The 15922-nt window shown below is 53.8% G+C and overlaps 1 protein-coding gene across 1 annotated transcript in view; it reads right to left on the bottom strand.

Annotated features, from left to right (window-relative positions):
• The window catches only part of NTN1 (netrin 1), a 108312-nt gene that overhangs the window by 5299 nt on the left and 87091 nt on the right, over positions 1-15922 (bottom strand). The window contains exon 5 of the mRNA XM_069798887.1: positions 8161-8235. Coding sequence (XP_069654988.1) covers positions 8161-8235 — 75 coding nt within the window. The remainder of the gene's footprint in view (positions 1-8160; positions 8236-15922) is intronic.

Genomic DNA, 15922 nt, shown 5'->3' with positions numbered 1-15922 from the left:
AGGTATCCTGGCAGATAACTGAAAGATAACAAGCTCCTAACGCAAGACTGAGATGGGAGGATAACTGTGATAAGCAAGATGATGATGTTTTACAAGCCCATGGCTGATTTTGTGTAGCCCATCTGTAGCCGTATGGACTGAGAAAACCTGGTGAGGACTCAGCCCTCCACCACTCCACCCCTTGCTCTTTCCTGAAACATGGTTCAGACATTACATTATCCCTGCATCCACCAGCATCCGTGCAGGAGCAGCAGCCCACGGTCCCGTAGGGCCAGAGTGAAGAGGTAGCTTGGATCATGAGCTGGATGGAAGAGAACTCTCTACAAGGTTGTCCCCAAAGGTGCTGCAGAGCTGGGATGGTGATGGACACCAGCATGCTCAATGGGAAGGCTCTGCTCACAGCTGATTTCAGAAGCCCTTGGAGCCACCATGGTTTTGTCCTGTGGGGCAGCCCTGGACTGCAGCCCAGGTGGCCCTGAGCAGGCAATGGTGACCACTGCCAGTTGTCTTCCTCCTTCTCCTTCTCCATGCGGCTGCTTCCTTGGGCACCCCGTCCGTGCTGGACCACATCCGTGTCTCCTGGCCATCCCTACAGCGGGTGCTGCTGTGCCCTTCCCAGGTGACATCTGTCCACTTGGGTTCAGACCACAGGGAAGGATGGAGACCCATGTGGGAAAGGGAGTGTTTGGCCCCACAGCATGGAGAGGAAGATGACATACAAGCCTGGAGGCAGGTCCTGCCACGCCAGCGAGCTTCTTCCTGACAGCAGTCCATCATGCTGCAGGGATGGCAGAGGAGGACAGGAGCAGCAGTCAGCAGAGATCCTCCAGGGAGCTTGAACACATTCCTCCTCGCTAAAAATCGGCTTCCAGGAAAATATCTCCACCAGGCAGTGACTACCCAGCCCTCCTGGGTTTGTTTGCTGACTGTGGGATGAGGAGTCCCCACCAGCAGATACAGAGGAAAAAACCCGGGTGGTGAAGCCAGCCCTGTCCGGGAGAGCAGGCAAGGGCTGGTGGCTCCATGCAGGCTGGTCCGGTCCAACCACAAAGTGCTTTTTGACCAAATCTTTGTGCTTTTCCCTTCCCCGCTCCTTCCCCTCCATGCTGTGTGAGCTTTAACCCCCTGCCTGTCCACCTGCCAGTCTCAGCCATCTGGCCAGTCCTCAGCAGGTCCAATCTTGCTTGTATAAATTAACAGAGGGAGAAGAAACCTCAAAAAAAACCCCAGGCAAAACTCTCCCATTTGCCTTGTAACAACCCAATTCTACCCCCCAGATTAGTGGTGGAGGAGCATCACCCTCTCTTTAAAACCACAATGTGCAAACTGATTTCAAGCTATGGAAGGAAGCGGGGCTCTGCAGCCCAGCAAGGCTTTTTAACACGTTGCAAAATATATGGTGGTTTGTTTTTTTTTTCTTTCAGAGCATGTCATGGACGCCAGATGCTTTCATTAAAAAAAAAAAAAAAAAAAAAGAAAAAAAACAACCCTAAGCTCTGACCATGTATTTCCCAGTCTGGTGTGAAGGTAACAAAATGTGAAGATTAGCCAATTTTTATTTTTTGGAAGCAAATCTTTCCAAAAAAGCTTAAACCTTTGACCTGCCTGGGTCCACACTGACAAAATGGAGAAAATGAATGAAAAGGAACCGGAGAGAGGTGGTTACAGGAAACTCCGCTCTAAAATACACAGTCTGTATTTTTTTGATGTCAAGGCCCCTGTCTCTTTTTTTTTTTTTTCCCCTTTTATTAATGAAGTGGAAGGAGTGAAAACTTCGGTGAAGGCTTGGCTGGCACAGCTGCAGCTGCCTTCACTGACAGCGAGTTTTCTGCCCATAACTTTGCATCCCGGACACGCGGTCTCCCCTGAGCCTGGTTTCAGAGCCCAAGTTTAGCGATGACTTGCCTGGGTCTGTTGGGGGTAGGGTGGGGTCTCCAGCATCTCCCAAGGGACACGAGACGTGTAGAGATGCAGAGAGGTGTCAGGAGGAATTTTTGGAAGCACCTAAGCTGGCTCCCCTGGGTGAATCCCCAGGGATTTAGGCACTCATTTCTCGTGGAAGAGATGGTTTCAGTTCCTTCATGGTTTTGAGGGGGGGGGAGGCTCAGCTGTGCCCCACCACTCCAAAGCTGGTTTTGGTCCTTGGTGTTGTCCTTTACCTGCTGTTTCCTAGGGCAAAGCTTGGCTTTGTCTGTGCTGTGGTGAACTACTCTCACTTTGCTGATGCATCCACTGAACCCGTGCACCGAGGCTGAGCTGTGCTCAGGACTGTCCATCACTGCATCCCTGGAAAAACAGCCGTAAAAGTGTCTATGGGGCAACCAGATGAAAGGATGTAATAGGGGATGATGGTTATTCCAGTGAGCAGCAGAGATGATGCTCCCCTGGCTGTGGTCCCCCAGGCGTGGATGGTGAACCGGAGGAGGACAAGATCAAATGAACTGCAGCTTTCATGGCGCTGCCACTCCAGCCAGGGCTGGTGACACCGGTTTCCAGTGAGGATGGGGTCCAGTCCAGGTCCCAATCCTGGCAGTGCCTTGGGGCTGCCTCTGGCTTGTGCCCACTCCTGCCCGTGCTTTGCAAACGGTGGGCAGCCGAGCCCTGCGGGCAATCTGGGGCTGGCTGCACCCCCCAGGGACCCCCATAGCACTGGGGATTTTTCTCCAGGTTCGCTATTCTGTGTCCTGCTCTGCTCCCTGTCAGCCCCAAGGGAGCCCTCAGTCAACCAAATGGGCATGGAGAGCTGTGGGATGGGGGCTCAGGGGCCGAGGGAAAGATGCTCGGTCCTGGTGAGTGCATGGGGCTGCCCCATTAACTGCATCCCACCTGACACTGAAGCTGCTGAACCACAAATCCCGCCTGGATAGTGCCTTACACGTCACACCAGCCCAGGTGATGCATTCAAGTGTCTTGCCACGTAATGCTTCTTTCTAAGGAAACGGTGGCTGAGCGGTCCCCAGGCTGCGGGAGGGGATGGGGGGGTCCCTGGTCCCCTCCTGCATCCCCTGGCGCAGGGTGCTGGGCAGTGCTACCTCCGGCACTCAGCGCTGGGGCCTGTGATGCTGCCTGGCTCCTCGAGGCTTGGCTGGGAGCCTCCAGCCACAAGAAAGACCTGAAGGCTTGATGTTGCAGATGAAAGCAGAGGAGTGGATGATGTGATGTTAATAAAAACAAAAACCAACCCCAAACCCTCAAAACAACATGTTTGAGGGCAGTCGTGTAAAGGCTTAAATAAAAGCAGCGCCTCGCAGCATTCAGAGACCATGAGTCAGGGGCCCAGAAATCATGAGATTGCCATGAAAAGAGTGAGGCTGGAAAAAAAAAAAAAAAGTTGTTTTTTTTTTATTTACTTTTGGGGTTTGTGATAAATCTCCTGATTTCAAGGTTTCCCCTTGCCAAAGCTGACCTAGGAGTGGACTACATGGGCAAACCTATGCATCTTCTGTGCTAACCTGACTGTGGGAGCTGGAGCTCTGTGGAGTTTCCAGCAGTGGGGAGCATCGCTGCCCTGGCTCTGGGAAAGATCCCACGGGGCCATGGGGGAGGCAGTGGGAGCAGAGCAGTTTGCTGGGAGAGACAAGAGGGTCTTTAATATGGACGGATGGAAAACAGGTCCTTGGGACAGCGGTTGCAGATGCAGGCATCCCAGCCTGAGCCGGGGCTTTCTGAAGGCTCGGGTCTCTTCTTGCACACAAGCAGAGTGGAGCCCGTGTGGATTTTACTCCAGCCAGCACCAAAAGGTGACCCTGACACCATTAGGGTTTGGGAATGGAAAGGGCTGGCTCCTCGCTGGAGCAAAGGGTTAAAATGGGATTTTCCCCCTACCTTTTTTTTTTTTTTTTTTTAATTTATTTGGCGGTGGCTTTGCCTGCCTCCAGTTGCCAATTTCCTACCGGTTTAATAGCGGAGATTTATGACCCCTAATCCCGGCCAGCCTAGGTGTGCCCTGGCCGGGCACAGTCTCTTCCCGCGGTGCCGGGGGACACCTCATTGCCCTGGCTGGCTCCCTCAGGACACAGTTACTGGGAGGGATTGCTCAGCACTTCCCCGCTCAGGGAACAGGATTTCTCCACCTTCCAGGGTGGTGGAAGGGGCTGCAAGCCGGGGACAAGCTGGGGATGGCGCTTCCCCTCTGCCTTGGGTTTTTATGTGGATTCAGGGTTTTTTCTAACCCCCCCTCCCTCTCTTTTCAAGCTGCCTTTTGAAAACACATTTTGCTTTTTTCCACCAGCCCCTGCCAAAGCTCCTCTCGACAAAGGGGGTGACTAAGTGAAGTCTCAGCGAAAGGAAGGATTTTTTTTTTTTTTTTTACTTTTTTTTTCCAAGAAAGGGCAAAGTGAGCAGATGATCTCACCTTTCAGGCGAGGATCCTGCTCCTTGCCCCCATCTCCTCCCCGATGCTGCACCGGGGACACAGGGAGGGCACTGGAGCAATGGCTGGGACCACAGTGCCAGTACCCAGCAAAATGCTGCGGCATCATCTGTGCAGGATCGGGCCCCACTGCAGTGCAGGGAGCTCAGAGTCGGGGGAAAACGGGGATTAAAAAGCTCCGGGTTTCCTTTACAGCAGCCACCCATCCCACTTGGATGAACCACACAGACAGTGGGAAAAGCCCCAAAGATCCAGCCAAAACCACGGCACCAGAGCAAGTGAGGGATGCTCCTGCATCACCTGGACCAGCACCACCTGCTAATAAAATAATCCTCTCTCCTTTTGGGCCATGCAGGAATCTCCATCCTCAGTGGGGCTCAGCAGGGATCCCCCCCTCTTCTTCCCCAGGCTAATTTTAACTGCCTCAAACCCAGCGAATCCCCTCTTCTTACCCCTGGTTTTCTGGGAGCCAAGCAACCCCTGCACTCCACCAGGCAGCCAAAATAAACCCAGAAAAAGCTTTTCTGCTTCTGTTCTTGCCTGCCCCTGCTGCCCCCGCCCAAATCTCCCAGCCACCCCTCCCCGCACCCTGTTTCACTCCAAATATTTGTACCAAAACCCATCTCGCGGGAAAGAGCCCAATTTAAAATAAAAAGAAAAAAACCCCACAAACCCAACAAAAACAAACAGATAAGAAAAATAAATAAGGGAAAATATCCCCTTTGAATCGCTGAATGAAACGGGGAGCTAAAAAGCCCCATTGAGAAGCGTGGGGCGGATGATAGCTTCCCGATTGAGCCCGCGGGAGAAGTAACTCTGTTCAAGCTAATTAGGGCCTTTTAGGACATTCAGCCCAGCGATGCCGGCGTAACGGTGAGGAAAAGAGCCTCCTAATTGGCTTCCTGCTGGGGTGTCAGTCCCAAAGTCTTTATTATCCCTCCCTGCACCTTTTCAACCCTTTCTTCCCTCCCTGGCCTTGTCGAAAGCCTTGGGCTGCCCCGGCACGGCCAGGCTGTGCTGTAGCATCGCTTACCCTGCTGCCTCGCCAGGCTGGTTTGCCCTTGAAAAAGCAGATTTGCCGCAGCTGTGGGGCTGGTTGGGGTTGGTTGGGGACCCCCCTCCCAGGGCCAGGAGGGCTCGGGTGGGAGCACCCCAGTTCCCGTGCTGGGACAGCCTGCACCCGCTCACCCTGAACCGGCCCTGGTAAACGACTTTAGCTCATTTGTGCTTTTGCAGAAGTGATGGTGCGTCATAAAAGTGAAAAGAAAAGCTCTTTCCAGCATCCTATTCGTTGGTCCAGGGGTATCTCCTGCCCAAGACAGCTCTTGAGCCGCCCTCATCTCCCCAAGGTCTGTTGAAGCCTGCAAGCCCACGTTACAGCCTCAAACAAAACCAAGTGTGAGCTTTCACCCAAACCCCCAAGAAACATTTCCCGGCTAGATCGGACAAGCCAAGGAGACAAACCATGCTGGGGCTGCCCTTTGAGCAAAGCCCAAGTATTGCCACCACCAAAACGTCACAACCCTCGCCCCGAGAGCTGCAGGGAAAGATAACTCTGCTCGGCTGGAAGTGTGCTTCAAGGGGATGCACGTGCCTTTTTTTCCTCCCTACCACCTTCCAAACCCCCAGGGACAATTTGGATCACAACAGGTCCAAATTTCCTGCAACCAAGTGGCTGCTTTCTCCCCTCTTCAGAGGGCAAATGCTCCAGTGTGAGCTCAGCCCTTAGGAGATGCTGGAGAAGCCAGGTGGGAAAATGAAGGGATGCATGTGCTATGTACAGGAAATACGTTTGTACCTTATTAGCCAACAGAGAATCCACCCACGAGAAACCCCATGGCTTTAATAGTCTGGTGCTCAGCCCCACACCCATCTTTAATAACCTCATGTTCTAGCAGTGACTTTCTCACATGCAATTAAACCCTTTTCTCTAAGGGAAAAGGCATTCTTTGGACTTTTCCAACATCTGATGAACCTCCAGCAGCTCCTCCAAGCATGGCCAGACCTCAGCATGGCCTTGCTGGATGGGGACCACAAGCGTGCCCTGGCCCTGGCAGCTCATTCTTGCCAAGGGATGATCTCCACATCCATTTTGCCACATGGGTAATGGAAGAATAAATGGGAATGCAAATAAAACATTTGCCTGCAAGCTGTCTTCTTTCCCCTTAGTTCGTGGGGAGGTGCCAGAGCCCGAAGCCAGCATGGAGCATCCCTCGGCCGACCCTGCCAAGAAGCACCTTGTCCAGGGATGAGCTGTTAAACGGGAGTTCGTTCGGCTCTCGCCAACACTTCCCAGACATGCTGAGCTGCTGTGGTGAGCGTGTTCGAAGGAGGGAGGAGGTATCTCTACTCCTGGCTGCTTTGATGCAAATGGGATGGGAGTTTTTTTCCTTGGTAGTTTGGCAAAAATATATATATATACACATATATGTAAACACACACAGAGATACATACATATGCATGCATATGCACATATATGTATATATTTTATGTATTCCTCTACTGTGGAGGGGAAGGGCTGGCAGACCCCAGGGCAGCTGCAGTCCCAGCGGATGCTAAACCCTGTCCCACAGCACCTCATAATTCCCTGGCTGCTCACACGTTTGAAGGCTCAGCTCAAAGCCAGGCTCACCCACGCATAGCCCGCTCCTCATCCCTGGGTCAAACCCAAACACTCATGTTCGGTCCCTCCTGCAGACACTTCGCTTCCCTCCACTACAGTCTATGGGGAGGTGAGATAATTTCCAGCCCCTACGTATGTTTAGCAGCATTTCTAAACATCCCCCAGCACAGAGCGCGTGTATTTAACCAGCTCTATGGGATTTTTCAAGGTGGGTCCCATTCCTGATGCTTGGCTCATCCCAACAGCATTGGCTTGGCTGGCGAAGGAGGGAGAGCCTCTGGGCAGGCAGGACCGAAGCGGAGCCATCCCTCCCCGCCTGCCTGTGCCCGAGCGGCTCAGTGCCAGCAGGCAATGGCCGAGCCAGGGTGGAGAGAGGCTGCTGAGCCCCAGGGAGGGCTTCAAGGGTTTCTTGGTGTGGCCTGAAGAAAAATCCCCTCCTGGGGTCACCCTGGACACCTCCTGCATGAATCCACTGGTGACCATGTTGGGAATGGAGCCACATTAAAAATAATCCCAGGAGCAGAGAGGTGGGATGGGAGCTCGGGATGTGTCTGCTCCAAGCCGGAGCTGCAGAAGGATGCTCAGGCCCTCGAGTACCAGCAAGGATGGGGATCCCACAGCCTCCCTGGCTTGTCCCAGAGCTGCACCACCCTCTGAACTTGCCTGGGAATTACAGGGGGGATGGATCCAGATGATGAGGAACCATCTACTGCTTGTCCTCACAGCAAAGCACAATTTTTAAAAGCTGCTGCATGTAACAGCACAGTGAGAAGAGAAAGAACGTGGTGACATCGTAACCCAGAAGACACTGTGGGACGAGGCCACTATGGACCCTGATTTGGGGGTTGTCTCAAGCATCTGCAGCAGGACCCATATTTTCCAAGTAACACATTGCATCGCTGCTCCACCAAGCATCGCTACGCAGGGCTTCCTCTCCAAACACTGCAAAAACCATACCCCAAATTGCACACATCCCAGCACAGGCAGCTGTGCCACGACGAAGAGCCGGGCTGTCTGGTCCCGACTGTGGTTGAGACCCAGCTGGCAACCTGCCCCTGGGCTGGGTGGGCCTGGGGACACCCCGGGAGGGAGATGCTCCTGCTCTGCATCCCTTTGCGACTGCTCGCTCGTCCCTGGGAAGCAGCGGCTGAGAGGGGCGACTCACCATAGTCTTTCTTACAGTACTTCTTCATGTTGATCTTCAGTTTCCCCTTGGAAGCTTTGCAGTATGAGTCACAATCTGCACAGGAGAGAGGGGGAGGGCAAGAAAACATTAACAAAACAAATTAGCCTTAAAATGAATAAAAGGCTGGGGGAAGGGGGGGGACGGCTCAAAGCTGCAGCCTGCCATGAATAAGCAGCGTGCCTGTGATATCCATCTGCCAGGCCCCGATTGGGTCGTCTAAGGGGGCATTCAGAAAAACCTTCCTTTCTAAAGAAAGCTTTTCACAAAGGAAACCATCCTCCCGCCCGCCTCCCCCAGCCCAGCTTCCCTGGGCCGCCTCTGTCTTCCTGGGAGACCCCAGGGGCCTCCCTTATTGTGCCACCCAGAGCTTTTGAGAGCCACACAAATTCCCCCTGTTCTCCAGCTCCCAACTGGAGCCTGCCCGGAGCCCACAGAGGCCCCATTGTCACCCCTAACCCGGGCCAGTGTCAGCCTTTGGCATTCATTGCCGAGAGATTCGGGCTGGGGTCACCCTGCGACAATGCGGGTCAGAGAGGAAATTAGCAGCCCATGAAGCATTAGCAAAGCCTTTTGGTGTCCACTCTACTGAAGTGTGCAAATAAAATACCCCAGTAGGAACATTTCATTTCTAATGGGCCCCCACTGCTGGGACACGCTGGCTTCGCTCGGGCGGCGCAGCGGCCGGCGCGGCGGGCAGGCGGGAGCGCTGGCACCGCAGCCTGGCAGCGCCGGCACGGCAGCCTGGCAGCGCTGCCGGGGCTGGTGCCGGGCCACGGTCCCGGGCGGCTGCGGGGATGCCGAGCCCTGCTCCGGTAGCTGCTGCTCCCCGGGGATCCGCTCCCCTGCGGAATGCAGCCGGATGGCATCACGCGGTCGGATGGTATCGTGCGGTCTGGGAACCGCTGTTCCCGCTGCTGGGAACATCCCAGTGGCACCATGGCCGGGCCAGCTACCAGGATTGGGGCTGGCTCGTGGACATGCTGTCCATGCACATCCCACGTCTCCTCAACACCTATGGGTGCTAGAGAGAGGCCCACAGCACCACAGAAACACCATATTTTAGGGAAAATGGGACACATCTGGCTGGAGCAGGAGGCCTTGGCACAGCGATAGTCTTTGGACATGTCCCTCTCTCCCAACTGCCCACCGTTCCTCTGCAGCCACCATTGGAGACCAGGTGTGAAAATCTGCTGAAATGCCGCAGTGGGGCCCCAGGGCTCTGCGAGCGGTGTGGGATGCTGGGAAGGTGGGGGACGCTACTGGCACCCCATGGCCATCAGATACGGGGTGCCCATATCCTGCCCCAGGCCACATGGGCAGTGCCAGACCAGAACCACACTTGCCCATGCAACACCCTGCTCTCCAGTGGACCATAACCTGAAACCCTGGGGAGAAGCTGTGCAGCATCTCCCTCTAGCACAGCTGTGTCACACACCAGGGTGGCATGTGCCACAGCTTCACCAGGGCTTGAGGTCCCATTTCTTATGTACTGAAAGAGCCCTTGCAAGAAGCAGTTCTTTCCTAGAGAAGCTGAGACTAAGCAGGCTGGGAGGGGAAACTGAGGCACAAAGTTGGGAGGTGGCTGCACAGCTATAGCAGCTGCAGCATTTCCTGGCGATAGCTCTGTTTGTTTGCAGCTCTGCTGCATACACAGGGGCCGTGGTATGAAGTCAGCTTTGGGACAGGGCTGTGCTGGAGGAGGTGGTCTCCAGTGGTGGCTGCTCAGAGCCTGGGCAAGGAGGGCACCAAAGTCTGCAGACAAAGTGCACTGGGTGCCCTGCCCTCTCTCAGCTCACCAACCTCAGTACAGGAGGTGTCCCTGGAACGGGAGGTGGGTTCAGAAACATGGCAAACTTCCTCAGGCGCAGAGGACATGCTCCAGGAGGTCTCATGGACCCCAAATCCAACCCTCCCCATTGGCAGCAGAGCCAAACCCAGCCTAAGCCAAGCAGCAGCTTGTTTTTCAGCTTCAGAAGAGGAACCAACAAGAGAAGGAAACCCAGAGGGCTGAACACCCACACATCCCAACATCATCAGATACCACCTCAGTGCCAACACCTCTGTTCCATGCGTGCCCCAGCCCCTCTCAACATGGCCAGGCAGAGTCACCTCATCTCAGCACCATTCTCCTGCCCCATTGCTGCCTGCTGCTCCCATTCCTCTGGAGAGCACCCACAGTAATACATGGCTTCACGCTCTTTCAGTATGACCTAGCCAGTGCCAAAGGCAAAAACTATGATATGAAGTGGGGCACCTTCCTACTCCAAGAGTCCCAGCTGAGATCTCTGCCCAGCTACAACCCAGCCTTAGAAAACCAGGAGCTGAGGGGTTCCAGCAGCCCATACCTCCCCTTTGCTTTTCTCATCTAACACGAACATCAAGTAAAACTTGAAATGCACTGAGAAAAGAGTGGATATTGCATGAAAACTGTAGGTCAGATGATGGAGATTCGCTAGCAAAGTCCCAGCCATGCCTATGTGGCAGGATGCCACCATGCAGAGGGATGTGGCTGCCTGGTGTCACTGAGCCCAGGGAACAGAAATATTCCTGATCCAACTCACTGGTAAGATGTTCCTGGCCATGAACATTGAAGGAAAAGTCTATAAGGGAAATAAATGTGCATGCAGCAACCTAACAGCCCAGGGATGCTTTCCCTCCCCTTCTCAGTGGGGCAGGGGACTGACAAGAGACAAGCCATTACACTGCTTCGCCAGGCAGCTGGCATGATTCTGCTCAACTGCAGATTGCTGATGTTTTCTGGACACTAATGTGGTTATGATAAACTTGATGATGGTTCTCTGGCACAAAAATCCTGGAGCTCTATAGATATTTTTCACTGCTGTTACGTCTCAGCCCCTATGCAGTAGCTGATCTGCAGAAGAGGCTGACCCAAGGGCAGGCAGGGAGCAAGCAACTGAGCAGGGACAACACTTGGGAGCTCTGGCTGCAGATCTCCCCTCTCCTGGCCAAATCTAAGTCAAACAGATGCTGGCAAGCAGCTGGCTCTGAGCACTAGTGATGGGCAGGGGTGGACAGCAGCTCCCACCTGCATACCCCATGGCTCAGTCCCAGGATCTACAAAGGGGTCTACCACCAGCCAGGCTGGCAGAGCCCACTGAGAGCAGAAACTCTTCCAGCCCCACAGCACTGCTTCTGGGATCCAGCCCCAAGAAATAGCAATCAGATAGAAACCATTGCTCTGGACTTCAGTCCAGACCACTCACAAGAGAAACCCCAACTCACTTCAGCAACCTCTCCCCACAGAAACATCCCCAATCATAGCTGAGCTTCCCAATCCTTTCACTACTGCCATAACATTTCCACTCTGCCTGAGATTACAGACCTGCCAGAAACCCATCCCAGCACTGTTTCCCAGCCAGGGAGGCTGGTGGGTAATGAGGCACCACCCAGCTGCCCCCCAAGCCCTACAGAACAGCACCCCATCCCCACAGTTTCTGCTTGCTCCCAGGGTGTGTACCTAGGACCAGGTTAGCAGCTCAAGAAACCCAGCTACAGCCCAGGTCTGACAATACTTTTACTAACACAATGCTTGTTCTGCCTTCCCTTTCTTTTGCTTTTTCTCCCAACCCCACAGGCTGTGCCAGAGCCTCAGCTGGTTTAAATTGAATTTGATGTGGCCAGAGCCAGCTGGTGTAAATCAGTGTAAATCACTAGATGCCAGGGCCGATGTATATGGGTGGGGGATTTGCCCTAGTTCATTTTCTTTGTCTCCTACGTGGAGACCTCTCCTGCCTCCTGGGTAACTTGGAGGTCCTCTGGGGCCTCTTTGGGAGGGCAAATGAAATTTTTCAGAGCAAAGCATTGAGTTTGTATTTGCTGGTAAGTAGTGCTACATATGTGGGGTGATGCTGCAAGATCACTGCTTGCTTAGGGAAAGTGTGTGGAGGGGATACTATAGGATATTATTTTAATGCTGCCTTATGCCTGGGAAAGATGCTGCTCTCGTCTATGAAGTGACGTTTCAGCAGTTTAGGCTCTGGGGGAAGGTTTGCTGAGCTGCCAGTCCCCTGATGGAAGGTGATAGCAGAGCCAAGCTCAAAGGCTGGGGAAGGGATGGGAGGAAGGGGCAGCAGGCTGAAATGGGAGGAGAGGATTGATTTGGAGCCTGAGTGCTCTAAATGCTGTTTCAGTGACTTGTGCGTATGTACAGGAGATGTTACAAATCTACAGAGTCCCAAGGCATGTGTTGCTTGTCCTGGCTGCATGAGAGGCTCCCTGTCCTGCAGGTCCCTCTTCCCCATCTCCGTGAGGTGACAGAGGATCAGCCTGGGGTAACCTGCCCTTGGAAGGTGATGCCAGAGTCCAACCAAAAGGCCAGGCTGAGAATAAAAGGAGGCTGCCTGAAGAAGTGAAGTCCCCTCTGGGATGAGAAACAACCTCGTACCTGAAGCATGGGCTGGTAAGTGTCCAGGTCCTGTCCACCCAGGTCCTACAGGCATGATGGGGTACTTGGCTCTGCCCTACAGGACTGGGGATGGGGTCAGCCCCAGCTCTTTGCCCTGTCGTGTTGTACACAGATGTCCCCTGCACATGGGGGTGCAGAACAAGGGTTAGTCCTCACCTTGGTGCTGTCCTGCCCTGCTCCTCCTCCCAGGCTCTTAGCCTGCCTGGTCCCGGGCAGGGCTTGCCTGCCCTCAACAGACCCTGAAACCTCTCCGTGTCCCTCCTAGCCTGCATTTGCCCTGGCCATCCCCCTTCTGAAGGACTCAAACACCCCTGGCTACAGCACCATGGTGCGGGAGAAATCGAGTGGTGATATCCGAACACCCTCCTCCCCCTGCTCCCAGCACTTTCCTCTTCGAGTTTGCTCAGCTGCACAAATATTTCAGTGCAAATCCCCATTTCAGAGATTCAAACCCAAAGTACAACCAGACCGTAGTGCTTTTTTTTTTTTTTCATCACCGCATCCTAACATGCCACGACCCGCAGGGGGGACGTCCTACACCTCCCTGCCAGGTCCCCCGGGCTAGGAGCGACCGGCTGCTTCCCTGCGGGAAAGCACAAACTTTCTGCGTTTCCCGGATAAACAGAGCAGGAGGGGATCTGGGAAGAGGCAGTTGGCGCTACTTGTTCGCAGAGGGCTGGGAGCAGGTGGTGGGCGGCTGTTTCGTGTCCATCGCAGCTTAGTAAAATGTGTCAGCATAGCATTCAGCAGCTTTGCAGCTCAGCCCATCCCCTTGATATAACTAATTCTCTGGCTGAGCAAAGAGTTTTCACAGCTAAACACCTTCTTTGTTTTGCTTAATTTTTTTTTTTCGCAAAAGTTGCATTTTAAATTATTTTTTTTTTAATTTCTTCATATTGGGGGGTTGTTTGAGCAGGGCTGGGGCTGCTGGCATGAGACTGAAAGCAGTGGGAAGCTGGGGCCCTGGTCACCCCACCCTTTGCTAATGTACCCCAGTGCCGCCAGAGTGCTGATGCTTTTGGGGCTGGGCAGGACGAAGGTGCCAGCAGCCAGAGCTCAGGGTGCTGAGCGACGTTCCCGAGAAGACGCTACACGAGACGGCGTCTTGCTGCGCTTGCAGTTCCGAAATGAGCTTTAAGCCTCTGCAAAAGCCACATGTCGGTAACGGAAATTAAAGGCCCCTTGATTCTGACATGATAGAACGATTAAAGCCACATTTCTTGGCCTGGGTACCTAACTCGAAATGCAGATATAAGGCTTAGATCCCCAAGGGGATTCAGATTTCTAATCCCAATTTATGCAGCTAAATTCCTATTGATTTCCCCTAGGTAGGGCCCTAAATACCTTTGCGGGCTGAGATCCAACATGGAGGTGTCATGGCTTAGAAGGGGAGACCCAGCCTTGACAGTTTGGCCTCAGCATTTCAGGGGGTTGAAGGGTGCTTGCCCGCTTTCTCTCTGCGCTCCTGGGGGTCACGCTTCTTGCTGGGGCTCTGCAGGTGGGGGCCTGGGTGTCCCCATCTCCTGTTTGCACTGGGTGGGATGTGCAACCAGACTGAGCTGCAAAGTGAAGGTGCAGGTCCAAATGGCAAATCCTAAATCTGTAAGCCCATCACCGGAGAGAGCGGGACTGAGAAAATGGGAGTGGGGGTCTGCTTGGGGTCTCGGATATCCCCAGAGCTGACCAGTTCAGATCAATAGGGCTGGTTTTGCTCTAATGCAAGGAGACCATGGTGATGAACAGCTTTCACCATCTTTCCTTTTTCTCTTCTTCCCCAGCATTACTGGTCAGAAGTCCTCCATCGAGTGCTGCTGGTGGGCTGCAGCATCCCTTCATGGAGCTGGTGCACGAGCTGCCCCTTGCGATGGGGCTGTGGGACTGAGCAGCAGTGATTGTGGGGGAACATGGCAGCATGCAGGTCCCCACAGGCTCTGGGCAAATCTGTGCTTGGAAATGCCAGCTCTTGTGCAGAACAGCTAAACCTCTCCTCTGCAGGCATCTCCAAACCTGTGCTCCAGCACTCGCATTGCTGCTCCATCTGGCTTTCTAACAGCTCCTGAAATTGCAGGGAGGGCTCTGCCCCCACTTAAGGGATGTGGCTTTTGGCTCGGTGCTGCAAAACCAGCATGAGTACCCATGGGGAGGAAGGTGAATGTCTTGCTGCTGCATTTTTGTGAGCTTAGTATTGCAACGATGCTGAAGATGGACCCAAGCAAACCCTCTCTTCACCGGGAGTTGGGGAATCCAGCTCTTGGCTGCAGTCCATGCCCAGACCTCACAGTTGAGCCAACAGTGCTTTCAAGCCCTGATGTGGGTGCTGTCTGCATCAAGATGTTCCCTGAGCCCATCCAACAACCACAGAACTATTCCAGGTGTTCCGAATCTGCTACAGCCTGTGGGATGTACAGGACAATGTGTACAACAGCCTACAACTCCATGGGTCTGCAGAGCTTCATGCTGCCCCATCCCCACAGGACTGAGCACTCCTCCAAACTGTTCAGGCTGTGGAAATAAGTCTCCAGCCCCTTTACAGGCAGCCACCCAGCATCTTCAGCTTGTGGCTGGGAGCATGGAGGAAAAGCACATGGAGCGGAAGGGGTGTGCATGGGGGGAGGCAGCCTTTGGGGAGGGCAGGGGCAGAAACAATGGGTGTCTGCTCTGTGGTTGAGCATGGGCTTGGCTGGGTGCTTGATGTGCCCAAACTTGGCATGAAAACAGTTCTGTAAGCCATCTTGGAACATCCTAAAGGCAATTGGAAGCCATGCTCCCAGGTAACATGGGATAATATGCAATTTACCACTGCCTAGCACCAGGACAGGAGATGATGACCCCATGCCAGGGTTGGCCCGCAGCAGTTATGGCAGAGATACCTTTGGCTCTTGGACTTCCAGACACTTCCCCAGATGACCATGAAATCCTGTTTTGCTTCCAACAGCACTGAAGCTGCCCCTTGCTTCCATCCCGAAGAATTATTTTAACATGTCCTCCATTGGTCTCAGTGACTGACTGTTAGAGTCATTTTGGAGAGTGCCAGCTCTGCTGGCCAAACATGCTTGCTCCAAGCTTCTAGCTCCTGGCCTTTGCTGACTGTGTGTCCTGAGGAAGGGGATGCTCTGGAGTAGCCCTCTCCTTGCACAGGGAGCGTGGATGGGCTGTGGGATGAGCGGCAGGAGCTGCAAAGTATCTGGCTTGCAGGGTGCACATTGACTGTGAAGGATCAATGCTGTAATTTAATTTGGGCTGGACACCAGTGGGACTCTTGGTCTTGGAGCAGGCCTCTTCAGTATAAAAGCAAACTTAAGGCAGGCAGTCCCT

This window comes from Haliaeetus albicilla, chromosome 12 (assembly GCF_947461875.1).
Source record: "Haliaeetus albicilla chromosome 12, bHalAlb1.1, whole genome shotgun sequence".
NCBI lineage: Eukaryota > Metazoa > Chordata > Aves > Accipitriformes > Accipitridae > Haliaeetus > Haliaeetus albicilla.
This window is presented reverse-complemented; position numbering and strand designations above follow the sequence as displayed.